The sequence below is a fragment of the Eriocheir sinensis genome, unplaced genomic scaffold (assembly GCF_024679095.1).
Source record: "Eriocheir sinensis breed Jianghai 21 unplaced genomic scaffold, ASM2467909v1 Scaffold1420, whole genome shotgun sequence".
Classification (NCBI taxonomy): Eukaryota; Metazoa; Arthropoda; class Malacostraca; order Decapoda; family Varunidae; genus Eriocheir; species Eriocheir sinensis.
In genome coordinates this window covers 15066-42390 of record NW_026110763.1, presented here as the reverse complement: position 1 = coordinate 42390, position 27325 = coordinate 15066, and the positions used below count along the sequence as shown (strand labels likewise).

Here is a 27325-nt window from a genome sequence, read left to right as displayed (position 1 = left end):
TGCGCGGAAACGTATTCCCGTTGAAAAGTGTGTAAACAAATGTACCGCCCTCTCAGCTGTTCGGTAGTGTTTACTCACGGCATGGATCCTCAACCTAAACGTCAAAGGAAGGCTAACTGGGGAGACGACGAGTCTCTCCAGCTGGCTATGTTATACAGGGACGAAGTCCACGTTTTGAAGAGGAACTTCAAGACGGTTGGTGTTTCCAACCAAAAGAAACACGATGTCTGGACGAAGATTACGGCCGACCTGAATGGACAGTTCCACCATGAGGACGGCCGTAGAGGTAAAGAAGCGATGGTTCACCATCACTTCTAAGTCAAGGATGAAGCTGAAGAACTCTCGAGATCATCGGAATGGAACTGGTAAGTAAGTTTTCATATATTAGCTTTAACTGATAAACACCCATTACACATTTTTTGTCTCATTCTGAGCACTTTGAATATCATATATATATATATATATATATATATATATATATATATATATATATATATATATATATATATATATATATATATATATATATATATATATATATATATATATGGTAAAGATTCATTTTAGTACCATGCCAGTATGTATTGGTAGGACACAAAGTAATGGGTTTAAACTGGATAAATTCAGACTCAACAGGGACATAGGCAAAAATTGGTTTACCAACAAGGTTGTGGATGAGTGGAATAGGCTTAGCAGTCATGTGGTGAGTGCCAATACAATTGTCACATTCAAAAATAGATTAGATAAATTCATGGACAGCGATACTAGGTGGGGTTAGATACACGGGAGCTTAGGGTCAAAGGAGCTGCCTTGTTTAGGCCTACCGGCCTCTTGCAGACTCCAACGTTCATATGTTCATTACCTACCTTATGAAACATCACTAGCTCTTCATAAATCTTTTCTTCAAATGTTCAACAATCATGGAAATGCTTTCAAAATCCAATTCAAGGACTATTTATTATTGAAAATAGGGGATAATATTGACGAAAGAGTAGCATCCTTTAGCGGTGGCCGCGGCGACGGTGCAGCTGCAAAATATCTCGCAGAGGGTTTAGGGTGGGAGAGCATATTTAAACTTCTCCAACCAAACTTTACGACCTGCTAACAGGGGGGGCATCACCCCCCTCGACACCCCCTTCTAACCAGGGGGGGCTGCACCACCCCATGGACCCCCCCCCACATATATATGTCTTATTTCTGCGAGGAGGTATTTCTCACAACACCAGCTGCTGTATGTCTTATTTCTGCGAGGAGGTATTTCTCACAACACCAGCTGCATCGTCGCCGCGGCCGCCGCCATAGGGGGCTACGCTTCCGTGAATATTATCCCCTATTTTCAACAATAAATAGTCCTTGAATTGGATTTTGAAAGCATTTCCATGATTGTTGAACGTTTGTAGAAAAGATATATGAAGAGCTAGTGATGTTTCATTTGGTAGGTAATGAATTACTGGCACGGTACTAAAATGAGTCTTGTGTGTGTGTGTGTGTGTGTGTGTGTGTATATATATATATATATATATATATATATATATATATATATATATATATATATATATATATATATATATATATATATATATATATATATATATATATATATATATATATATATATAAACATGGATATTTATAGAAGTATGTTGCAATACCCATACTTGTTGCCATCAACAGACAACTGCTTGATGGAAATCAATCACATTGAAGTAGTTTTGTATTGAAAGAAACAGGATGCTATTTGCCATAAATTTTCGTTTAGTCTATATATATGGGTAAATCAGTTTAAGTTTGTAATGAATATTATGTAGAGTCCATTCTTACCCTTATTACTCGTACTTTCTTTCATCAGAGATGCCTGTAAGATAAAGTATGAAAGAGGAAGAAATGCTCCTTTCTGACACACACAACCTTGAATAGTGGTGGGAGTGCAGCAGCTATTTTTTTTTTTATATAATTTTGTTTTACAACAAAGAGTTGGCTCAAGGGCAACAAAAAGTGTAGAAAAAAAGCCCACTAATTGCCGCTCTCACAACAGAAGATACTATAGATTAGCCAAAAGAGAGGTCAATTCCGGGTGGAGAGGTGTCTTGATACACTCGTTGAGAGAGGTCAAGTTACAGGCAGGAGACAAAAACAAGTTTTATAACATCTCAGTAAAGTACCTGTCATAATCCACTTTAGCATTACATTCTGAGAAGACACTAATGTAGTGCTTTAGTAGAAGGGGAAAAAAGCAAAAAATACATGAATTTTTATTTTTCCCCAGGTGGCCCTCCACCCCTCCCTTGACCCCATTGATGAACTTGTCGGGGACGTTTTGGGGCAAGACAGCAAGGTCATCACGGGATTTGAGGAGATTGATGACCTTGGGCATCAAAGGACTGTCGACATGTATGTATCTATTTGTTTAATTTGTGAAGTACACTCTTTAGTTCTATTCTTCTCATTTTTAAATATAGTCAGTTCTGCTTAGCAAAAGTAATAAAAGCCTGTCATTTGCTTCAACCAGTATGTTACAAAACACGAGAAACATAACTCATCACTTGGAAAGAACATATGAGAGATATATCTTTACTGTTGGAATAGATTGTTTAATTAAAGGCTTTAGTTCAAGTTAACTATACCTGCAGGTAACGTCAAAGCTACAGCAACTTCTGTCAATTGATGCAATCCTACCTTGGTTCATAGTACTTCTCAATTAAGGTGTATTCAATGAGTTCTTGGCCTACCTCAGAATGAGGAAAAATAGAGCAAAGGTTCACTCCACTTACTTTTTTATGTTTTAACGTAACCGCCTTTGAGTGTGATGCACTTCTCCAATCTCGTCTTCAATTATGAAATTCCATCCCTGAAGAATGGTGGGTGAATCACTTATGAAAAGTCACCGTGTAACTCAATAGAAAATGCTGAAAGGATGCCAGCCCATGCATTACTTGTTGGAACCTATACCAACATGTTACAGCATTGGCGGGCTCCTGTCTCCACTCCTTCTTTGTTAGGCCGAGAACTCATTGAATCCTCCTCTTAATATCAATCCCCTCAAAGATATGCAACTCTTCTAGACCTTATTGATTGTCGTTAATTTAGTATGAGTATGCCTTCCATTTCCATAACACTATGCCATATTTACTCCCTAGTATATGAAAGGAAAAAGATACCCTTTGGCAGATCTGCATTAGTTTATAACTGCTCATTTGTACACCCATTTCATGACTTTATACATTACTTGCAGTGAAGACGCAGCAGAGCCAGCGAGCCAGCTCACTGTAGGTCAGGGAGGTGCTGAGGCACCAACAGTAATAATTGTGCCTGAGCCCACCCTGCAGCCACAAACTGAGGGGGGTGCCTGGGGGAAGGTGCCAGCTGAGGATGATGCAGCAGCTGCTCAAGCAAAGGTGGCAGCTGCTGAGGAGGAGGCTGTAGCTTCAAGAGCTACAGCAGCAGCTGCACAGGCTGGGGAGGAGGCTGCACGGGCCATGAAGGCAGCCGCAGAGGAGGTGGCGGCTTGTGCTCGGTCCTTCACAGGAGCTGCAAGGGCGCAGGAGGCAGCTGCAAGGGCGCAGGAGGCAGCTGAAAGGGCACGGGAGGCAGCTGCCAAAGAAAAAGCGGAAGCCATGCGTCTTAAACAAATTTTGCTCAAGTTACAAATTGAAAAGGAAAGGAAAAACATATAATATGCCTAATAAAAGTAGAAAAGGATGCACATAGTTCTATGATTGTGAAACCTTAGTTGTACTAATTTAATTATGCTTATGCAGGAATGATACAGTGTACAAATGCACTGGAAAAAGAGATTAAAATGAATATGTAAAAAAAATGCAAAAAGAACACTAATGGAGAATAAAAAGGCAATGTGTGAAGAGCTAGGAAGGAAGGTGAGAAATGACTTTCAGAATAATAGGGAGATGTTCTTGAAGGAAGTGAAGGGAGCTTGAGAAAAGAAAGAAAAGGTGTGTATGAACTATGAATGTAAAGGGTGTGAATAGGAATGTAATCGTAAGTGTGGAAGGTATAAGAAGATTGAAGGAGTACTATGAGTGTTTTTAGAGTATTGACAACAAAGAGGGGAATGTTAATTTGCAAATGTTTACAAAAGGAATATGGGTTATAATTGATTGATAGATTGATTACTTTATTAATGCAAGTGGAACAGTACCTTGGCATGTACTTGTCCAGTCGTGCTGAGGAACGGGTTTCAGTCTTCATTGCTAGAACGAAAAACAAATTAAATAGTGGGTAGTTTCATAATAATAATGTTACAGAATAATGCAGATTCTTAAGAAATGAGTGTTTCCCAGATTCAATTCGAAAAACATATATATATAAAATATCCAACTTACTGGAAATGCAAGTTGCAGAATTCATCTCGATACAGGCGACCTTCATTCCGCTGACCAGCTGGAAGTGGCGGCACAACTTGCACACCTTCAGGTTGTGCCATGGCAAGATCCACTTCTTCAGCGTTAGGTTGAGCTGCATCGAGAGGAATGGGAATATTCCTGTCCTTGCAGATGTTGTGGAGCATGCCGCATACATGTATCAGCTTGCACACCTTCACCGGGGGAGTTACTCGGACCTCGCTGTGTAGGACATGAAAGCGGCGCTTGAGCTGTCCTATTCCCCGTTCCACAACACTCCGTGTCCGTTTGTGGGCCCTAAAAGAAAATACATATGATAATGGCAGTCAATATTAAGTACTTATGTTCCATTAACTATGGGTAAATTCACTACTTGCCATACCTAGCTTGACTAAATTTGACTTTGCTTGACTAAATTTGACTGTCCTTGACAATTTTTTTTCAGTTTAACCCGGTAGCAGCGGGGATCATGTTTCTTAACCCGAGAACGTCGACAGATCCTTTTTAGGGCTTTGACGAGTCGTGGCTGTGGTTATGAGAGGAGTACTCTGATGTACATTCCATGCTCTTTTTTTAGTCTCAAAATGCAGAGTAATTTTGTCATTTCTCGGGCACTTCTCGGCTTTCCCATAGCCGAAGCCCACGGGTTAATGGTCCCTCCAGGCGAGCAAAATGAGAAAAAATCACCCCTCACGCAAACCATTTCATAATATATATCAAAGCATTTGTGATCAGATTATGTATCATCTATTTTGAGGGGTTTATATCATGGCACAAATTTGGCCCGTCGCTGCTACACGGTAAAGCCACAAATTTGGCCCGTTGCTGTTACCGGGTTAATTACATTTTTTAAATTGAAATCTATTTTTTAAAATTTGAGTCAACTTTTGCAATTTGAAAGTCAAGTGTTTTAATTTAAAAGTCAACTTTTTAAATTTGAAGGTCAACTTTTTTACTAGGAAAATCAACTCTTTAAAATTCTGACAATTTTTTTTCATTTAAAGATCTTTTTCTTTAAATTTGAAGGTGCAAAGGTGTATTATTTTCTTTAAATCTGATGTACTTATTATTAACGTCATTAATTATTATTTAAGCTGATATAATATGTGTATTTTTTGTTGCCAGTTAATCTAGGTTAGGTTGAGTTCTTTCCTGATTTATTTGCTATTTTCATTTTTTATTATTATTCTAAAATGAACCTAAATAATTAAGTTTTTTTCGATCAGTCGAAACTTAGCCTAACCTATTATCCGAACTCTCTATATAATAGGTAAATGTTGTGATTGGGTCAGTTTGCTAATTACACCTGGTAGTGCGTGGCGTGTCAACTCTACAAAATTTTTAGCGGATCTCACGTTCAACATGTTTATTGTAAGAAACTATACTGATACCCCAAAGAAAAATAAAGACAATCTACTCACCTATTATAGCGTGACTGAGGTCCAGGCAGAGGTCGCAGGTAAGGTGTCAGGAGCCATGGCTTGCTGGGATAGCCACTGTCTCCCAACAAGTGACTACCTGGTGGCACATGCCCTCTCTGGAACAATTCTGCCACTCCACAGCCACTCAAAATACGTGCATCATGCACTGAGCCAGGCCACTTCGCTAGGATATCCAGTATTCGATAGTTGGCATCGAATATGACCTGCACATTAATACTGTGATATCCCTTGCGGTTGACAAACACGTCTTCCTCCTCCTTTGGTGCCACAATCCTTACGTGTGTCCCATCAACGACACCAATAACCCCGGGAAAATTTGCAATGGTGAGGAAGTCTGCCTTGTTCGCCTCAGTAACGTCTTGGGTGGTGGGGAAGCTGATGAACTGCTTGAGAATATTGACGTTTGCAAGGGCGTCAATGGTCTGGGTGATGGCTCTGCTGATGCTGGGCTGTGATGGGCCGAGGTCGTCGCTGCTACACATTTGCATTTTTCCCGTGGCAAGATACCGCAGTGTGATGATCACCTTCATCTCCGGGGTGAGTGGGTTTCTCCTCTTGGTGTCACTTGACAAGGCTTCCCTCACAAGATCAGTGACGTACAATATACCTTCCTTGTCAAGTCTGTATCTCCTGATAAGCTCAGCATCGCTGAGCTCGTTCAGTACGTCTCTTCTTCGAAAAGGCTGGGGAGCGTGTTGACGTGGGGCTGCCATGTTGACGCGCTTCTGACGGTCATAAGCAGAGTTATGACAGGGTGAACCCGACCTCAGCGTCCCGCGCAATTTTATGGTCGTCCATAAGAGTTTATGGTCGACCATAAGAGTTTCTGACGGAGTTATGTCTGAAATGCGCCATTTTGTTCCGCTATGACCGTCAGAAGAAGTTATGACGGTATGTAGAATACGGGCCCCACACATCCCTCGTGACGTCATCAGGACTGGTGTTCAGATATCCCGCGCGCCTATTATGCTGTCTGCTCGCCTCCCCCTTCCTCTCTCTCTCTCTCTCTCTCTCTCTCTCTCTCTCTCTCTCTCTCTCTCTCTCTCTCTCTCTCTCTCTCTCTCTCTCTCTCTCTCTCTCTCTCTCTCTCTCTCTCTCTCTCTCTCCATTTTTTATATATTTTTCATCAGAGAGAGAGAGAGAGAGAGAGAGAGAGAGAGAGAGAGAGAGAGAATAACACAAAATGTATGGGAATCAATCTCTCTCTCTCTCTCTCTCTCTCTCTCTCTCTCTCTCTCTCTCTCAAAACGCGGCTCGACAAGGTGCTACCTGGATTGTAGATTTTATCTCACCTGGGCATGTCTTTCCAACTTATGTGTCTCACAGTACTCCCTTGTACGGGTCATAAAGCCTTCTGGAGTACTTATCTTCCTTGCAACTCCTTGTAACTCTCTCTCTCTCTCTCTCTCTCTCTCTCTCTCTCTCTCTCTCTCTCTCTCTCTCTCTCTCTCTCTCTCTCTCTCTCTCTCTCTCTCTCTCTCTCTCTCTCTCTCTCTCTCTCTGTTCACACACACACACACACGGAAACAAACAGAGAATTATTTGACCCCTTAGGGCTAGTTTATTGGACACCCCGATCACCATCCTGAGTCGGCAGAGTAATAATTAAAAAAAAAAAAAAAGTGGCAGGCATCCAAAAGGAAATGCCTCTTTCTTCCTTTGGCAATAGCTGTATAAGAAATTATTCCTTTTTGTATCAATTATATATATATATATATATATATATATATATATATATATATATATATATATATATATATAAATATATATATATATATATATATATATATATATATATATATCATCTTTTATTGCATGAAACTGAAAGCTTAAATGTATCTCATTGATAATAGTTATAAACACATTTGCTATCCTGTTTACTTTTTTTAAGAGATTAGTATGAAAGGAAGGAAAGAAAAGGCGGGCAGTCAAGATGATACATTATGTTTATAAGAGTTAGGAAATAGTGTTGCATTACTAAAAATATATTTTGCAAGAGGTTGTACGGGGAAAAGGGATGATTAGTATGGTTAGATGACATCAAACGTGGAAATCTGATCTGATGTATGAAAATCATTATACCTAATGATTAATAGGGGAAGTGCTGTGTTAGAGAGAGAGAGAGAGAGAGAGAGAGAGAGAGAGAGAGAGAGAGAGAGAGAGAGAGAGAGAGTGTCATTACCTATATCACCTTTAATAGTGAGTATAATTTTGGTCATGAGGATATCTAATTCTAACAGATACTGTTTCCAAGGTATAAAATCCTATTTCATGAGAACAAACAAAATATATTGCCTTTGGCATGAGCATTTAGAATGAAGCTTAGCTGTAATATTTACAACACTGAGTATTTCCATCCTATTCCATGTTAATTTGCACTACTGTACTTTATGAGAACAAACATAATATATTACCCTTGGCATGAGCATTTAGAATGAAGCTTAGCTGTAATATTTACAACACTGAGTATTTCCATCCTATTCCATGTTAATTTGCACTACTGTACTTTATGAGAACAAACATAATATATTACCCTTGGCATGAGCATTTAGAATGAAGCTTAGCTGTAATATTTACAACACTGAGTATTTCCATCCTATTCCATGTTAATTTGCACTACTGTACTTTATGAGAACAAACATAATATATTACCCTTGGCATGAGCATTTAGAATGAAGCTTAGCTGTAATATTTACTACACTGAGTTTTTCCATCTTATTCCATGTTCATTTCCCTCTACATACTACTTCATTAATGTCTTTAGTTTTCGATTCTTTTGCACATCCTTATTAGCTACAATACTGTTATTTTCTCTAGCACAGAAATTGTTTAGTAGTGCATTGGTAGATGCCCAGATTATCATCTTTTCTACTTTTTCTGTACTATGGCCACCGCCACAGACATCACTGTGGAAAAGAGCATCATCCTCTGCTAAAGCATTTAGGGTAAGCTCTGTTGCCAGATTGCGTTGGTTCATCGAGTGTATAAATAAAGGGTTCTTTGCTAGTTTGTTAATGATTATATAATTGTACATTACAATGTTTGTTGTGATATCATCTGGATATAAGAGAGAGCCTCTACTAAGTCCTTGAATGTAGCTATGGTTTTCAGGCAGTGTGTCAGCTAAATCAGTACAAGTTACTATATCTTTGCAGAAAAGGCATTTCATTTTTTTGCAGACAGCATAACAGCAGTATCCAGCTAAGTATGTTATGACAGCAAGGACATCTTTACATTTTTCAGTGTCTTCCCTTGTCACGTCTAAAAGCCCTAAGTCTTCTACACGCAGATTATCTTGATTTTCTAAGCCTTCCCAATTAGTTTCACCCAAATTCTTTAAATTAATGCTGCCTTGGTGTAAGACTGACATCATTCTTAATTTTTTTTCACATTCAAACATTTGTCTTACTGAAATATTATACTGTGCACCTGCAAGTTGACGGTATTTACCAAATCTGGCCTCCAAATTATCAGTTTGAAACTTGCCAGGTAAAACATATTTCAATTTCAATTCATTTATACAGTAACTTGTTAGTTCCACCATTGCATGTGTAGTATGTTTTAAGGCTGCAAATGTTTCTTTTGTTAACTTGCCCGTAGAGTTCCTCATACTATCCCACATTTCAAGCCAGTCACAGAAACTGTTCAGAAACACATACTTTTCATCATCAGCAGCATCAGTTAGGGGAGTGGCATATTCTTTCTTAAGTCTACAGCCTTTAAATGGGGTTTTAACATTCATGATGTCCCACCACTTGCAAAAGATTTTAATATATTCTGCAACATCATCAACTAAGGGTAAGCACTTTGTTTTACCAAATGTTATCAGTGCTTCAATAATATATTCATTAAATATTTGTAAAACTAAGTTTACATTTTGTCTTTCAAGGTTGGATGGAGACAAGGCTTTCAGTGTTAATTTATATGAATGCTTAAGAAGTGACTCAGCTTCAAGGGTGTAAAGTTTCTGCAAGGTGGCAAAGGGAGCATTGAGTATTTTTATTACACTTTTGCTATTGCTGCTGAGGTTAAACTGTGGGAATGTCATACATCTGTCTGCATTTTTTTTATTTAACCAGTTATTCCTGATGCATTTCAATATATGTACAGAGTCAAATAAGAAAAACAGAGGCCTTGAACTCTGTGCAGGATGTGGATATACTATGGATACAGTTGGTGGTGAGGCAAAAAATGATAAAGCTTTCTTGTTGATGGCATTGTTGTCTGTCACTACACATATTACTTTGAACCCAATCTCTTCTAAGCCAATGATCACTTGCTTTAAAAGAGAATGCAGTGTTTCTGCCTTTATCAGCTTTGTAGGAATGATGTGGACTACCTCCTTAAAGGTTGAACAAATGCTATTTATCATAAAGACAAATGCACTGGTTGCAGCTTCAGTACTGTTAAATGCTGATCCCACAACATTACCCCTTTGTAATCAAAGTAAGGCTTCAAATGAATTTCATCCAACATCAGAGTTACAGTTTTGTCAAGTGTAGATAATAACTTAAATTTTGTTTAATATACATAAGGAAATGGCTCTCATTTTGTTCTAGTGCAGGATTCAAGTGAACTGATAAAGTTAGCTTTCTGAGTGAGGTGTAGTTAGGTAAAATAAGTGTTCCTGTGTCCCTCAATAGCCTGTACCCTTGAGGAGAGCAGTGGTACAAGAGTGAAGCAAAACCATGAGCTCAGATGAATAATTCAACTTTGTCAGAGTCATTAGGTATAACTGTTCACATACAAATTTTAGAGCACGGATGTGCTTGAAAGACTGATCTTGCAGAAGGGACAGAAATGACAGTACTAGTTGTATCACAGTAATTGCTGACGGTGGATTATCTTTTGTTCACCAGTGTCAAGAGTACGCAATTTTCCCAGTAAGTGCTCAAGAACATTAATATCAGTAACAGATGAAGGAACTGCATAATCTCCTATCTTTTGAATTTGTACATCACCAGTAAATGCATGCACTTTGCAATCAGCTTTGACCAAGAGTGACTGTATAAGTTTAGGATGTGGAGCATATATGATGTGACAGATCAGAAGGTTTTCCTCTTGTTTGATCACTGACCAATAGCTTCTATCCAAAGAGTCTAACTTTCCAAGGAGTTCATCAATGGTACTAAATTTTTTTCTTCCCAGTAGTTTTCATGATCTGCTGCACTTTGTGCAAATGCAGCCTGAAGTGCAGACTCCTCAATTCGTTTCCTTTTGGAGTCTGGGGACTCTCTTGACCGAGTTGTTTTAGACAAATATGATGGGCAGCCTGGTAAGAGTGAAGGAACTGCTCCATCATGAAGATAAGGCTTTTCCAACCTAACTGAAACCTTTCTACCAGTGTTCTGATCAAAGTAAGAAGTTTCCCACCTAATGTCCTCTGGCTTGAAATGTAACTCACAGACCTGCAAGGGTGATATTAGTGCATGAACGTTTTGCAAAGTGACAAGAAATTCCCAGAAAACACAGCACAGAGCAGGACAGAAAACTGCATCTCACAATTTTAAATGTAAGGCCAAACACACATTGAGACACAAGCGACGGACACATATTGCAACACAGATAACGCAGGCGACACAGCACAGAGCATGACAGAAAACAGCATCTTGCATTTTTAAATGTAAGGCTGGATACACATTGTAACAACAGGTGACACAGCACAGAGCATGACAGAAAACAGCATCTTACAATTTCAAATGTAAGGCCAGACACACTGCAACACAGGTGACACAGCAGAGCAGGGCAGAACACTGTATCCATTGTATCTCACAATTTTAAATGTAAGGACAGACAGCAGACATACATTGTAACAGCACAGAGCAAGTCAGAAAACTGCATCCTACAATTTTAAGTGTAACGCAAGACACATTGCAACACAGGTGACACAGAACAGAGCAGGACGGAAAGCAGCATCTTACAATTTAAATGCAAGGCCGGACACTCATTGTGACACATTAAAGAGCAGGGAAAAAATGGTATCTCACAGTTTTAAATGTAAAGCCAGACACACATTGTAACACAGTGCAGAGCAGAACAGGAAAATGCATGATACAGTATGAATATAAGACAGGGCACACATTTAGAATAAAAAAAATCTATATAATTGGGATACTATGCCTTTATGTATGTAGAATACCTATAATTAATTTACAAAGCCTTGAAGACTCATAAGCATAAATGTATAGTGAGTTGTCAGCATAAGCAGCATAAGAAATGGTAGTTATTGATGATGTTTCAAAATCAGTAAGAAAATCTGACATGTCACTACCTAACAATACTGGGTAAAAACCAATATGAAGTACCTACCTACATACAAACACAGTAGGTAAGAATAATAAGTCGATAGGTTATGTAGAGATTAGGTGTGATAGTTCAGATACGTTAACCCCCATGGGGGGTCGAGGGGGGCGAAGCCCCCCTGTTAGTTGTTAGGTTATGTAGAGATTAGGTGTGATAGTTCAGATATGTTATTTAACCAAAAAATGCCTTCAAGTGACTACATTTAGTGATGAGGATTTTTGCAAAGACTGGGGTGATCAAGGAGTCTTTTTTAATGGTTTGCCCAGGAAAAGTCTCCAAAATGAAAACCACCTGTTTAAAGGAAAATTAATTATGGTCTGTCCAGAAAAACAGTGGCAGTCATGCACGGAAGTTTTACCTCATACAGAATTTGACATAATGCCGAGTTAAGCTTGTTTTGAAATGCTGGAACAAGTACTTACGGTAGGTAGGTAATATTGCTGACGAGGGGCACACACCCTGTCTGCCAACTCATACATACAATTAATAAATTCACCAATAGCAAGAAATTTTATACAAGGGACCATCTCAAAACCAATTACCTTGCTATATTTGCTGGGAAAGAAGTTTTCCCTCCGAATAGCTCGTATCCACTTCTCTTTACAGTCACTGTCTGTTGGAAACCCAAACACATGCACTTTAGGACCTTTCTTATAGTTTCCCTTGCACCTTGGGACAACACAAGCACTGGGCATATTGAATATCCATGCACAAATAGACTGGCCGCCGCCGGAGTCGCTGGTCGCTGTGTTTGAACTTGGTATGTTTGCTGCGCTGCAACGGGGACTGAACACCAGTCCTGATGACGTCACGCCCCGGCTGGCGGGGATGTGTGGGGCCTGGAGTCTCGGTGGTATCGGGACGACGCCCACGAATATTACTCAAGCAGGCGATATATATTCATTTTCCCTTTCCCTACCTCCTCCTTGCTTCCCCCTCCTCCTCCTCTTTTTTCTCCCCCTGCTTCATCTTCTCCTTTAATTTTTTTTCAATATATTTTTTTTCGTTTTTTGGGGTCTGGGTTTTCGCTTGTCCGTCTTCTATGTCTGTCGTTCTGTCTCTCTCTCTCTCTTCCATTTTTTTACTTAATTTTCTATTTAATTTCTGGTTCTTCTTTCGTTCGTTCGTCCTCTCTATCTCTGTCTGTCTGTCTGTCTTTCTCTATCTATCTATCTATCGTGTTTCATCTCTCTAATCTACTTATTTAGTCTTCCTATGAAGCGCTAAGTACATATACATTAATTCTCTCCTCTATGTCTCCTTTTATCAGTGTTTTCGTCCTAGCATCTTCGTCCTTTTCATCTCCTCTCCCTCTTCCTCCTCCCTTGTACTGCCTCGCTTGGTCTGCTCTGTTTACTTGCCTACAACTCTCCCTCCCTACTGCTCCATTATTTAATCCTCTTATCTCATCATCTATGTAATACTCAAATGAGGCGATGTATATTAATTTTCTCTCTCACTACCTTTCATTTAGCTAGTTTTTTCCCTTGGCCGGCCTCCGCGTGTCTCATACTTACTTACTGGCTTGCTGACTTCCCTCTCCCCATCGCGTTATCTCCATGATCTACTAATTTAATCTATATTACCCATTGAGACGATGTATATTCATTCCCTCCTTCAGCACCTCTCATTTGCGCATTTTTTCTGGGCCCTGCGTCGCTGCTATCAACTTTCATGCTTGCCTAACTCTCCCTCATCGCGTTATCTCCTTAAATCTGCTTATCTAATCTGTCCATCGGCTTTCATACGAGGGTAGTTTTCGTCCGCGATGTAAATAGATGCCAGCGAATATTGCCTCAACACCCGTGCTCAGGAGTCTTAAGGGAGTCGTAGCTTTCAATAAGGGCCGAATATAAAATCGCCACCTAAACGCTTGGTTGATCAAAAAATCGTTTGCATACTAAAGTAATTCCCGGAGCTGCAGGAGACGAGGAGGAGAAGGAGGAAGAGGAGGAGGAGGGAGCATGTGTGTGTGTGGTGTGTGTGTGCTATTAGAGGGTAAACAGGAGACGGTCGTAGGTAGGAGGACCGAGTGGCAAGGTAACCGCGGGATAAGCTGAGTACATAGGGAAGGAAAAAATAATGCATGAGAAAAGAAGTATCGGCTGGCGTAGCAAAGTGATGGATGGATGAGGGGAAATAGCGGCTTACCAGACGGAAGAAATAGATGAATGGATTTAAAAGACGAACATATGGAGAGAGGAGTATAGGAAGAGGTACACTGGATCGCAAAAGTATCGGTGCACAATGTGTGTGAAACTTTTTGGACAACAGTTCGATCGTCAGTGAAATGTTGGTGTCCGACGTATCACATGTTGGTAGCCCTGATGTCCAGAGATGCCATACACCTACCAGTACCGATATCCCCTTCCTACTATATACTTATATAGCTTATTTTAGTGTTTATAGAAACAGACATTGGTCACACAGTGTGACGTTGGTCATTTATCATGGGAGACAGATATACGGTAATATGGTTGACACAGGTGGTTACGTATACAGGGCCATCATTATGCGCTGATAGTGCTAGCATGTGATAAACAACGACTCTTATCTTGTGTCAATACATCTAACGCCTCATGTGTCACGTTAACACATCACCTACGAAATGCACTGTGCAATACCTATGCCTAACGCCCCATGTGTCACGTTAACACATCACCTATGAAATGCACTGTGCAATACCTATGCCTAACGCGTCATGTGTCACGTTAACACATCACCTATGAAATGCACTGTGCAATACCTATGCCTAACGCGTCATGTGTCACGTTAACACATCACCTACGAAATGCACTGTGCAATACCTATGCCTAACGCGTCATGTGTCACGTTAACACATCACCTACGAAATGCACTGTGCAATACCTATGCCTAACGCCTCATGTGTCACGTTAACACATCACCTACGAAATGCACTGTGCAATACCTATGCCTAATGCGTCATGTGTCACGTTAACACATCACCTACGAAATGCACTGTGCAATACCTATGCCTAATGCGTCATGTGTCACGTTAACACATCACCTACGAAATGCACTGTGCAATACCTATGCCTAACGCCTCATGTGTCACGTTAACACATCACCTACGAAATGCACTGTGCAATACCTATGCATTGTTGATGAATTGGTAGTTGGCTCGCTATCATAATATGATCCATTAGGCACATTAATTTACTATATTACGATATGCTCTAATAAGACTATTTATAGTGTAATGTGTCATATGTTCAGGGAAACGAAAGTAACATGTTTTCACAACTTTATTAATTATCAATATTGAGTATATCCTCCACCCGCTCCTAACACAGCATTCAGCCGTCTGGGCATGGATGCCACCAGTTCAGCTGTGAAGGTTTGTCCAGGAGCACGTCGACGTTTTTGAAGCAGCGGCACTGGCATTTACTATGGCCTAGTAAACAATAAAGGAATACACAAATAAAGATACAGACGGCTGATGGTTAGCGGTAGTACGTAACATTGTCAACATCGTTTACACACTAGCATGTCATCATTATGCCTCATATAACTGTAATTAGTATTATACTGGCAGTGTATCATGTCAATCACATAATTTACCTGATCGTTCTGGGGGGGGAGCGTGGCCGGCCGACCCGTGGCATGTCTTCTGTTTCACCAGTGTCTTCATGTCGCCGTATCCACCTTGCTACTGTGTTGCGGTGGATACGAAGCTGCCGCGCAGTATGAGAATTGGTGTGGCCCGCTTCATGTAGGGCAACGATAGCTCCACGTGTTGACTCTGAGGTCTCCATCGTAACTGACAGACGTTGTTGGCCGACAGTGACTATGTTAGGCTTTCCTGAACACTGTTCCGAACCATGAGCCCAGTGATTCTGACCTTCCGAACTAGCCACAGTCAGACATACCAACCCTTCCCACCCACAACACCAGCACCTGTGTGAACGTTTTCGGACGGCATCGGGCACCCTCTGCACCGATACTTTTGAGATCCAGTGTACATGAAAATAACAAAAGAGAAACAGCGTCATGCCGGAAAAAAATAAGAGAATGGATTAAAATGAATAAATGAAGAAAAAAATCAAGAGAAGAGAAGGATGGATATGAAATAAAAATAATTGAACGATATATAGATGAAATAGAAGAATAGATTAAAACTAAAAGGTAAAAATTAAAGAATGGATGGAGGTGTGGAAGAAAAAAGATACAGGAAAAACTAGAAATAAAGTTATCGATTTAACTTCCAGAAACGGAGAGAAGAAAGCAAAAAAATGATGGCAAATGAATTAAACAAAGATACAAACAAAAACAAAAATATTATAAACGAAAAAAAAAAAAAACCACCAGCTTCAGTAGACCACAGCGAAGTGAAAAAAAAACACAATTAACCCATCAAAGTTAGAAAGGAAAACATGCAACTTCCTAATTGAGCGTACCAGAGTGATGGATGGACGGAAAATAGATAGGAACAAGGAGAATAAACAGTAGAAGAATGGATATATATTTTTGCCGGCCAGAAACGCGTGTAGTGAACATTGAAACATCCGTGTACAACATCCAGAGTGAAACATTCGACCCGACGCGAACAGAGGAGAGCGAGAAAGATCTGATGGATGAGGAAAAGCTAAGATAAAACGGAGAGAGAAAAAATGGAAATGAAAGAAAAAGGAGAAGAAAATAAGAAAGAAAAATGTGATGAATGCTGAAAAGTAGAAACAAAATAATAATAAAAAGATAAAGAATAGAAAAGTAAAACAAAGAAAAGGAAGAACGTTTGTATAGGAGAAAAAAGAAAAAAGAAAAAGGAAAAGCAAAATAGAGAAAACGAAGATTATATGTAAAAAAAGAAGAAAAAAAAGGAAAAGATAGAAGTAGAGAGAGAAAAGGCAGAATATTTGCATGCCAACCAGCGACGTGAAATATCGACTTTGTGAAATATACGATTACAAGACAAAAAAGAAAACAGACGTGAGGATAAACTACACTAAAAGGAACACGATGGAAAAAGATAACCAAAAAGTATGTGGAATAAAGACCTCGTGAAATATAACATTAAAAAGAAAAGGGGGATGAGGATAAACTACGCTAAACAGAACACGATGGATGAAATACGCAAAAAAAAAAAAAAAGTGTGGAGTATATTCATAAAACACTCGATACTTTACATATTCACACACACACACACACACACACACACACACACACACACACACACACACACACACACAGGGCAAGCAAGACACCCCCCTTAAGCGAGGAGGAGAACTAAGATGGATGGGTCAGCCGCGGCTCCCACCCCATCATAACCCTTCTCGTGTTCCTGCCCTGATGAACGTACGGACATACACCCTACCTCTACCCCTTCTACTATCCTCTTTTTTTCTAATCTCCCTCCCTCTCTTTCTTTATCCCCCTCCTCATCTTCCTGCCTCTTTTTACTTCATATCTCCCTTCCCTTACTGCATTATCTCCTTATATAGTTTCCTGCTTTCGTCTACTCTTCTACCGCCTCTGCAGCACTCCACCATTCCTCTCCCCACTTCCTCCCCTCCCAAGACGACGAACCAGACTCCCCACGACCTCGTACACGGCGCCCAGCCCTCGCCAAGCTAAGACATGACTTCTTCCTCGCCTCCACGACACCTCGACTCGGCCTGACCATGATTTACAGAGCCTAAACGACCCCCACGACAACCTGGACGGCCCGCCACTACCCGCGGGACACGCCTCATGTTTCCTTCACGATCCTCGCCGCAGATACAATGCGCGCGGGGTCCTTACAAAGCCGTGGACGATCATTGCCATTATTTACAACGCCGCCGCGACCCAACGACCTCTCTCTCTCTCTCTCGCATGCTTCCTGCCGCCCACCGAGACATTGCGAAGGGAAAGTTTATATTGCAGACACTCACACATACATAAATACACACACATAAAGATAGATAGATATAGATATAGAACCGATACACAAATACGCACACATACACAAATACACATACATACATAGTTAAGCTAGCTAGACATAGGTAGACAGAGAAAGCCATACACACACACACACACACACACACACACACACACACACACACACACACACACACACACACACACAAAGGATTATATGATTAAAAAGTAAAATGTGGACTTCGGCGAATGATTCAAACCTGTAAATGCAAAAAAAAAAAAAAAAAAAAAAGGCAAGTAAAGGTAAATTAAGTGCCTCGTCTTCCTCCTCCTCCTCCTCCTCCTCCTCCTCCTCTTCCTCTTCCTCCTCCTCCTCCTCCTCCTCTTCCTCCCGATCGTCTCCCGCGGGTGAGGAGCGCAGCCTATCAGCCGTCATCGGGATTGCCAAGAAACGGACGATCGGCATGCGAAAGACTGACTTATCGGGGCGCCTTGGGACGCCCCGCCGGCAAACAGATGATCGGCGCACGAGAATTACACGAATATCGGCGCCATCGAGAAGTGGGACCGACGCGCGAAGACCTTGAGACGAAAAGAGCTGCGTGTACTCTCGACAGAAGGCAAAGACGAGCATTATATAAAACAGAGATCTTGGAGGAGGAAGAGGAGGATTACACGAAACTTAAGATCTTGAAGGAGAACGAGGAGCATCACATGGAACTTAAGAGGCCTTGGAAGAGGTAGGAGAATTATATATAAGAGAGCTTGGATGAATTAAAGGAACATTAGATGAAACTTAAGAGATCTAGGAAGAGAGAAGGAGGAGTAATATACGTCACAGAGACCTTGGATGAGAAAGAGAAGCATTACGTGGAACTTAGAGATCTTGTAAGAGAAGGAGGACCGGTTATTACATGAAACTTAAGGGCACTGGCGCTCCCTGAACTCGCAGATGAATGCATATCACTAACACTACTGCCGAAAAGAAAAGAACTAGGAAATTCATAGGAGCATTAGAGGGATCAAATCAAGCCTACGAGAAGACAAAAAGAGTTATTCATGTAAAGCCCAAGGGGATCATGGTGCTAACAGAATCTTATTACACCTTGAAGATTCTGAGGGCCATTTAGACGCCGAGTTAATGCTACTCTGGGACATCGATAAGAAACGTATTACCACCTAAAGAAGCCTATCAGTACATCACACACCTAACTTGTTGGACACTGGAGTAATCAAAACTTGCAGGTGAGCAGAAAACAGAGAAAGAACCACATACCTGACTCCCCCCAAAACACCCCCCATTACCACCCCTTATGTACTATCAGAACACTACACGAGCAAACATTAGGAGTCGCCAAAGCACACACATTACCACCTCGCACGGACTATCAGGATATCACACGAGTAATCAATGTCGCAAAACTGATCAGCGCGAGACACCAACAAGCCTGGCAGGGTATCGGGGATCTCTCAGGACTCACAGCAAGAAACAATGATGATAAGGAGGCAGCACGCTTACTAATAACTGACGGACAAGGTTGTGTAGCACTGTATGTTATAACGTCGGGATGAGCAGAGCAGGGTGTTAGTATCCGTCGGGGAGTTCCAGGTGAAAATAAACATATAGACAAGATACATGTAAAGACTCACGCATACCAACAAGACAAGCACCCGGAAAGATTTATAACGCCTCTCGCATACTCTTTCGAGCCGTCTCAGAGAATCCAGCAATATATACACAAATACAAAATGCACAGAAAAAAATACAAGAAGACCCACTCACATATTCACTTCACGCTCTCTATGTACAAGACTTCCAATGAGAGACAACCAAGAACGAAGGAACAAAACAGCACTAAGGCCTCATCGTACGAACACACGTGAACAACACATAGGAAAGATTACAAGAACCCTTACTTACATACATACACAGGAAAGAAGAAGAAAGGCTGTACTAATAAACTCAGCTCACTCCCTTATATACAAGACTTCGAACAGCAGACAAACCAGGAACGAAGGAACAGAACAGCGAGAAGGCCTTACGTACGAACCCACAAGAACAATACATACGAAAGAAAACAAATGACCTTACTAATACTCACTTCAAACTCCCCACATACAAGATTTTCACCGCCAGACAACCAAGAACGAAGCAACAAACCAGCACTCAGGCCTCACATACGACCCTTCCCTGGGCTATCGGGCGTCATCGGCGCGTCCCAACACACACGGCCCAAAACACACGGAAACGAGTCATCTATCTGGCGCCATCGGGAACACAAAAAACGCCCACCGCCTCACTCTCTCGGGCTATCGGGGACGTCATCGGCGTCATCGGGGCCTAGTTTACGAGTCCGCCGCCAGGAACCGATCGCCAATAAATACTGAGAGATTATTTATTGGGAGAATCAGACGCAAAAACGACAATGACCAGTAAAATCGTCGAGACAAGAAGGTGAAAACATAAGCACAGAGCATACGACATCACCATCAGCCTTTAAATACACAGGAAGGAGCAGCACCCGATTCCTAATAAATAAATAAAGATTATTTATTGAGGGGAATCCAGAAGCAAAAAACGATCATGACTAGTAAAAAGGACGAGGCAAGGAGCTGAACACATAAGCACAAAGCATACGACATCGCCATCAACCCCAAAATACATGGCAAGGAGCAGCACCCGATCGCTAATAGATACAGAAAGATTGTTTATTGAGGGGAATCGAGAAGCAAAAACGACCATGACCAGTAAAAACGAGACAAGAAGGTGAAAACACAGGCACAAAGCATACGACATCACCATCAGTCCCTAAATACACGGGAAAGAACAGCACCCGATCACTAATAAATACAGAACTATTGTTTATTGAGGGAAATTGAGAAGCTAAAACGGCCATGTCCGGTAGAACACCGAGACTAAAATGAGAAAACAAGAGAGCTATAGCATACGACATCACAGTCATCCCTTAAATACATGGTTAAGAACAGCAACCGATCGCTAATAAATACAGAAAGATTGTTTATTGAGGGGAACCAAGAAGCAAAAATGACCATCATCAGAACACCGAAGGACGAAAAAAGCGAAGAAAACAAAAGAGCATATACAATACGACATCAGTACCGAACCTTACAAACAGGGGAAGGAGGAGAATACGATCGCCTATAAATATAAGAAGATTATCAGGCCGATCCAATGCAATCACGGCCCTGCCAAGGAGAGATACGAGGGAGAAAACCAAAACGGACATAAAACACAGGACATCGGCAAGCAGGACTTATATCTTAGTCTAGGGAGAGGAGAAGCAAGCGTTACCCTCTTCATATATTCTTCTCTCTTATTCCCTTCACTGACAGACTATATAGCATAATGAGGAAGGGAAAACATGTAGTCATTGATGAGTGAGTTCAATATACGTAGCTTCATCCATTTCCAGATTGCTTCTCTTGTTGATGCTGATAAGTTTAATGCAATAGTCAACAGTCATCACATTGAACTATTTGTTTTCCTCCTTTCTTCCGAAGACAGATATTTAGACTCCATAGACAGTCATACATAATCCCAATACATACACCCACACACACAGACGCCTACTCTCAGAGAAATACAGACAAACCATATTCATTCATACATCCAAAGCCATAGAAACATACACACACATACAGATATACAGACATACACCACTTCATGCATAAACATCCACATACAGCCACACAGACATACGCCGCACGAGGCCGGGCGCGGAGCAAGGCACATCCAGCAACCGACAAACCGGTCACCAATAAATAAGGAAAGATTATCGGAGCTTATCTTGACGCCATCGGGACCCTGGAAAGCCGAGGCGGAGGAGGAGGAGGCGAGGCAGGCCGACAAAAAAAAAGACGGATAGACAGTAAGACACACACACACACACACACACACACACACACACACACACACACACACACACACACACACACACACACACACACACACACACACTCGATATCACCGCCATACATCTATCTCGCGGCGGCCACAAATAAACCAGACGATCTATTTGCCGCTTGGTTTATGGCGCCCGTGACCTTGGACGCGCGAAAAAGGAAGCGAGGGAAGATAAATAACACAAAAAGGGACAAAAAAAAAAACACAGGGAGGGTCAGGAATAAAGCATGCTGTAGCGCGCCTCTCGAGTCAGGGACGTGATAAATAACCGAGCGAAGTGTTACCGCGGCAATACGAATAAGAAACAGTAAGACAGAGGCCGCGTCGTGAAGATGGAAGACTTAAGTGTGTGTGGAAAGGAGGGGAGGGATTAGAAGTGCGGGGGTGTGTGTGTGTGTGTGTGTGTGTTTGTGTGTGTGAGGGGGGTTGAAGTGTGCGTGTGTGGGGAGAGAGTGTGTGTGTGGGAAGGAGGGAAGTGTGTGGGGGAGGGGTGTTGCAGTGTGGGTGTGTGTGTGTGTGTGTGTGTGTGTGTGTGTGTGTGTGTGTGTGTGTGTGTGTGTGTGTGTGAGTCAATTTTTTTCTGTTTTCTCGTCTCTCTCTCTCTCTCTCTCTCTCTCTCTCTCTCTCTCTCTCTCTCTCTCTCTCTCTCTCTCTCTCTCTCTCTCTCTCTCTCTCTCTCTCTCTCTCTCTCTCTCTTCTATCATCCATACTAAACTAACCTAACCTAACCTAACCTAACCTCAGTCTCACTACACTAATCTTTATCCCTCATTTCTACCTTATGTTACATCTCCTCTCACTCACTCTCTCTCCCTTCACTTTTCTCTCTCTCCCTTTCTCCAGCACCCGTGGCACCGTGTCAGTCGGGGGATAATTTATTATCATCAAAGCGTTCTGAGGGGGAGCATCTTAACCTTTGTCAGCCCATAATGCGGCGAAATCAGTCTCTGTTTACGCGGTATTAAGATATAGAGGCCGATAACGAGGCGCCCTGCGTGATGAGGCGGATTTATGAGACGCTTCCTTACCGAGGGCGTCAAGAGAGGAGGAGGAGGAAAAGGAGGAGGATAAGGGGAGATGGAAGACAGAGGAGATGGGGGAGGGGGTTAAAAGGAGGATGTATGCTATTTGAGGGCGTGAAGAAGATGCAGGAGAAGAAGGGGGAGGAAGAGGAAGAAGAGGAAGAAGAACCTCTACCTCTCTACCCCTCTCCCTCTTCTGTCTCTATCTCTCTCTACTCCTCTCTATCTACCCTCTCTCTCTATTCCCATCCCTATATACATCACGCTTACCACCCCCTCTCCTCCCCCTCTCCCTCCCTCTCTCCCCCCTTCCCTGCTGTCCGGCTCAGGGACACGTGATGCAAATGGAGTGTATATATTGCCGGGCCGTCACGCCGCTGCCTCCCACGAGGTACAAATGAAACATGACAGAGTGATGCTGCTCCCGGCGGCTTACCAGGCAGACGAGGAGGAGGAGGATGAGAGGAGGAGGAGAGGAGGAGGAGGAAGTGATACTGGTCTTGCGGGCTTACTAGATGGAGGAGAAGATGAGTGAGGAGGAGGAGGAATAGAGGAGGAAGAAAGGTGGGGGAGGAGGAGGGACGCTGCTCTGGGGGCTTACTAAACGGACGACGAGGAGGAGGGAAAGAAAGGAGAGAGAAGTAGTGTACGAGCAAGGAACGTGTATGGTAACAAAACAAAATTATCTATCGGCAAAGTTACCTGTTTTACTGTAAACAGGTGAAGGTGAAGAGGAAGAGGAGGAGGAGGAGGAGGAGGAAAAGTAAGGTGAGACGACGTATAAGAAGGAGGGGGAAGAGGAGGAGGAGCACGTAGAGGACGAGGAAGAGTCTAAATGAGCAAAAAAAAGCAAGAAAGGAAAAATAAAAGTTGAAACAGAAGAGTAAAAGAGAAATACATCGAAATGCATAAGAAGAAAAGACACCAAGAAAAATAAGAGTCTCTTGGAAGGTTACATATTGAACAACTGCTATTACTTGGAGGAGGAGGAAGAGGAGGAAGAGGAGGAGGACGATGAGGAAGAGGAGGAGGAGGAGGAGGACTACCTAATCTTGTTACCGTGGCCCAGCAGGTGTGTGTGTTTGTTTGTGTGTGTGTGTGTGTGTGTGTGTGTGTGTGTGTGTGTGTGTGTGTGTGTGTGTGTGTGTGTGTGTGTGTGTGTGTGTGTGTGTGTGTGTGTATTTGCCGAGGGCGTCCACCGATGGCGCCGCGGCCTCGACTTGGGCACCACCACCACCACCACCACCACTTACTGTCACACTAATACCGCATTTCCATCGTCTCTAAGCCTTTGGGTGTTGAAATACCTCGTAAGAAACACATTTATTCCTTTTCTCTTTACTTCTCTATTATCTTTTATTCCCTATCTATTTCTTTATTCTTTTTATTCTTTATTCTTTATTCCAAGTCGCCGTAGAAGAGAGTGAATCAATAAATAAATCACTAGAATAAATCAAACCTGTAGCGAACGAGTCTTCACCACCACAACCACCACCATCACCACCAGCATCACCACCATCAGCAAGACTCAAGTGATGCAAATTCAGGAGCACCAGCAGCGAGGGGGAGGAGGGAGGAGGAAGGGGGGAAGAGGAGGAGGCAAGGTTTAGCGGCAGCATTCTAATTACGGCGAACTTCTTGCTACAATTTTCTTCATCGTCGTCGTTATCTTGAGTGCGCCGTCTATCTCCCACTCCTTCATTCCCTCCTACTGCTCCCTATGAATCTCTCTCCTACAATATTCCTCCCCCTCCTCCTCCTCTTCCCCTTCCTCCCACTCCTCCTCGTTCTTTCCATCGTCTTCTTTATCTTTTAATGCGGCCTCTATCTCCCTCTCCTTCATTTCCTCCTACTCGCTATGCATCATTCCTCCTCCTCCTCCCACTACTCCCGCCGCTCGTCCTCCGCCTCCCAATCATACTACTCGTTCCTCTCCGCATCGTCTTCATCGGTTCGTCCGTCTATCCGTCCGTCCGTCTGCCCGTCATTACCCAACATCTTCATAATCGCCGTAACTCACTCCGCCCCGCTCGTCGCGCTCCGTTTCCCGGCCGATACAAATCTACAGGAGCCGCCGGTCATCTCATCAGCAGCCGTATTTATGGGCCTCAGCGCGGGCCGGGGGGCAGCCAGCTGGTCGAGGAGGGAAGAGCCGTTTAGCGCCTGTATGCACGTATAGACGAGGAGGAAAGGGAGAGGGTGGGGTAGGAAGGGCCAGGAGGAGTAGGTGGTAAGTGCTTTCCGTTTTCGGTAGCGGGCGAAGTTCAGAAGTCAGCGATCGACTCGAGTCTAGCAGCTGGTGGTGGAGAAATCGTTTAGTATTTGTGTGCGGGTACTCGCGGCGCGGGAGGAACGCTGGAAGGGGCAGGAGAGGGCAAGGATGAGGGCGAGGAGAGAGTGCGAAGAGGAGGAGGCAGCTGGTGACACAATCCTCGAAGTTGATTGAGATCATATAAGTTCATCGCTACTTTTTTCCATGTTCTATGATGTAATTGGGTGATAACATTTCTAACATGATTTTGAGACATGATTTCCTCCTTTCATGTTTGCATTGAGTATTTCTAAAGAGTCTTGGATGATCGATCGTCCTTGGTCAGGCAGTGCTGGAGAGCATAGCATACTACTGTTTAATACAAGACGCTATACGTGACGTAGTAAATGACAAGGATGACAACCTTTAAGTGTGTGTGCAATGTTATATATTTTCTCAAGTAACAAGTTACTATTCAACACTAAATCGTAGATACAACCGCTACTAACAACACTGATACGTCACAACAGCAACAATATCTTGGCAAAGAAAAGCTCTCTGATCAGAGCACAGAGGCGAGTGCGCGCTAATGGATGGTGTGAGTTGTTTATGAGTGACAGGCCGCGGCTTTCCATCACAGCCTGGTCGGGGCCTATCAGCCGCGACTGTACCTGCAATCATGGGCAACAGACTGACAATATATACACTATGAAGACCCACGGAGATAAGGGCGAGGAAGAGCAGGGAAGAGCGAGACAGCAAGATGAGGAGTGAGTCAGGTGCAATAGAGGCCGATAGGAAGGGCGAGGTAAGGCTTATCAAGGCACCAAGCGAATATCAGGAAGCAAATAGCGATGCAACCTATTCAGCCGAGGGCATTTAGCGGTCCGGTGCACCGAGACTCGGGGAGACGGAGGCGAGGAGAGGGCCGGCGAGGGCGAGGTGAGGGTTATCATTCGGCGGCAGCGCGCAACACCTGCCACACGCTATAAAAGGCTGTCACGACGCTACACGGGGCTTGAGTGTCGGCGAGTGCGCGCTAATGGATCACTGCCTCGGCCTCTGTACCGACGCCGCGCCGCACGGTACTGGAGGCATGATTAGGGGAGGGCGGGGATGACCTCTCTCTCTCTCTCTCTCTCTCTCTCTCTCTCTCTCTCTCTCTCTCTCTCTCTCTCTCTCTCTCTCAGCCTCCTCCTCCTTATTGCTACCCCGGCCGTCCTTCCACTTACTCAAGCGCATAAGAAAACCATTGAGCCAGTCAGTTAGGCAGTCCGTAATGGTTCCCGGTGACCGATGGACTGGAGTGCGCTCTCTCCCTCTCCCTCCCCCTCTCTCTCCTAACTACCCACTCGACCCCTCTTGTAATTAGCCTAACGCATATAAGAAAACCATTAGGCCAAAGGGAAGCCTCATAAAGACTGCACACTTGTATTTCCGTAATCGCCGACCTAAAGAAAGGGAACTTGGTATACAGTGACGTTAATGGGCGGGGAGAGCGCGGGCCCCACAGCGCTGAACGGCCGGGCTTGCTAGGGATACAACCTATACCCTTTGCAAGCATCGGGTGGGGTAGGTAGGAAGGAAGGTAGGAAGAAAGGAAGGTGGAACACTTACTACATACAACCTAGATTCTGTAAGTATAGGAAGGGGTAGGAAGGAAGGAAGGAAGAAACACTTACTACATATAACCTAAAGTCACTGAAAGCAATGGCCGGGATAGGGAACGAAGGAAGGGAGGAAGAAAGGGAAACTCAGAAAAAGACTTACTACTTACAACCTATTCACTGCAAGCATTAGGGAACGGGGTAGGAAGAAAGGCTGGAAGGGGAAACTGAGAAAAAGGGTCGACCTCGGTAAAATAATCATTTAACATTTATTTTACTAACTCCTCCCTCCGCTGAACTTCCCTCTGCCTCTCCCTCTCCCTCTCTCTCCCCCTTGCAGCCTCCTCCTTCACCACCACCACCACCTCCTCCTCCTCATTCTTTCCATCGAGCTGTGAATGTTAGCGCTGACAGGCCCGCTGAGGCTTTATGGTGATATAACGCCAGCCTTGTACCTATCGCTGTTTGAAAGATAGAACGACTCGGGGTAATAAAAAAGAATATTGAGTGGACGGGATCAAGAAGGAGAAACTTG

At 42.8% G+C, this 27325-nt stretch overlaps 2 protein-coding genes across 2 annotated transcripts; one reads left to right on the top strand and one right to left on the bottom strand.

Moving 5' to 3' along the window:
* Positions 1-268: 268 nt before the first annotated feature.
* LOC126990024 (tol-Pal system protein TolA-like) lies at positions 269-3700 on the top strand. The gene is made up of 4 exons (XM_050848598.1): positions 269-365; positions 1849-1856; positions 2266-2390; positions 3232-3700. The coding sequence occupies exons 1-4, from the start codon at positions 269-271 to the stop codon at positions 3671-3673; spliced, it is 672 nt and encodes a 223-aa protein (XP_050704555.1). The 3' UTR covers positions 3674-3700.
* LOC126990025 (putative nuclease HARBI1) lies at positions 3510-6703 on the bottom strand. The gene is made up of 4 exons (XM_050848599.1): positions 5779-6703; positions 4340-4654; positions 4156-4207; positions 3510-3590 (listed from the first exon to the last, which is right to left on the bottom strand). Exons 1-3 carry the CDS (start codon positions 6615-6617, stop codon positions 4195-4197), a joined length of 1167 nt encoding a protein of 388 aa, XP_050704556.1. The 5' UTR covers positions 6618-6703; the 3' UTR covers positions 3510-3590; positions 4156-4194.
* Positions 6704-27325: the final 20622 nt, after the last annotated feature.

Coding starts and splice junctions, on each gene's coding strand:
- LOC126990024 (XM_050848598.1), top strand. CDS start 269: ATGAGGACGGCCGTAGAGGTAAAGAAGCGATGGTTCACCATCACTTCT. Junction 2,391..3,231: donor CATCAAAGGACTGTCGACAT/GTATGTATCTAT, acceptor CATTACTTGCAG/TGAAGACGCAGCAGAGCCAG.
- LOC126990025 (XM_050848599.1), bottom strand. CDS start 6,617: ATGGTCGACCATAAACTCTTATGGACGACCATAAAATTGCGCGGGACG. Junction 4,655..5,778: donor CCTCAGTCACGCTATAATAG/GTGAGTAGATTG, acceptor ATTTTCTTTTAG/GGCCCACAAACGGACACGGA.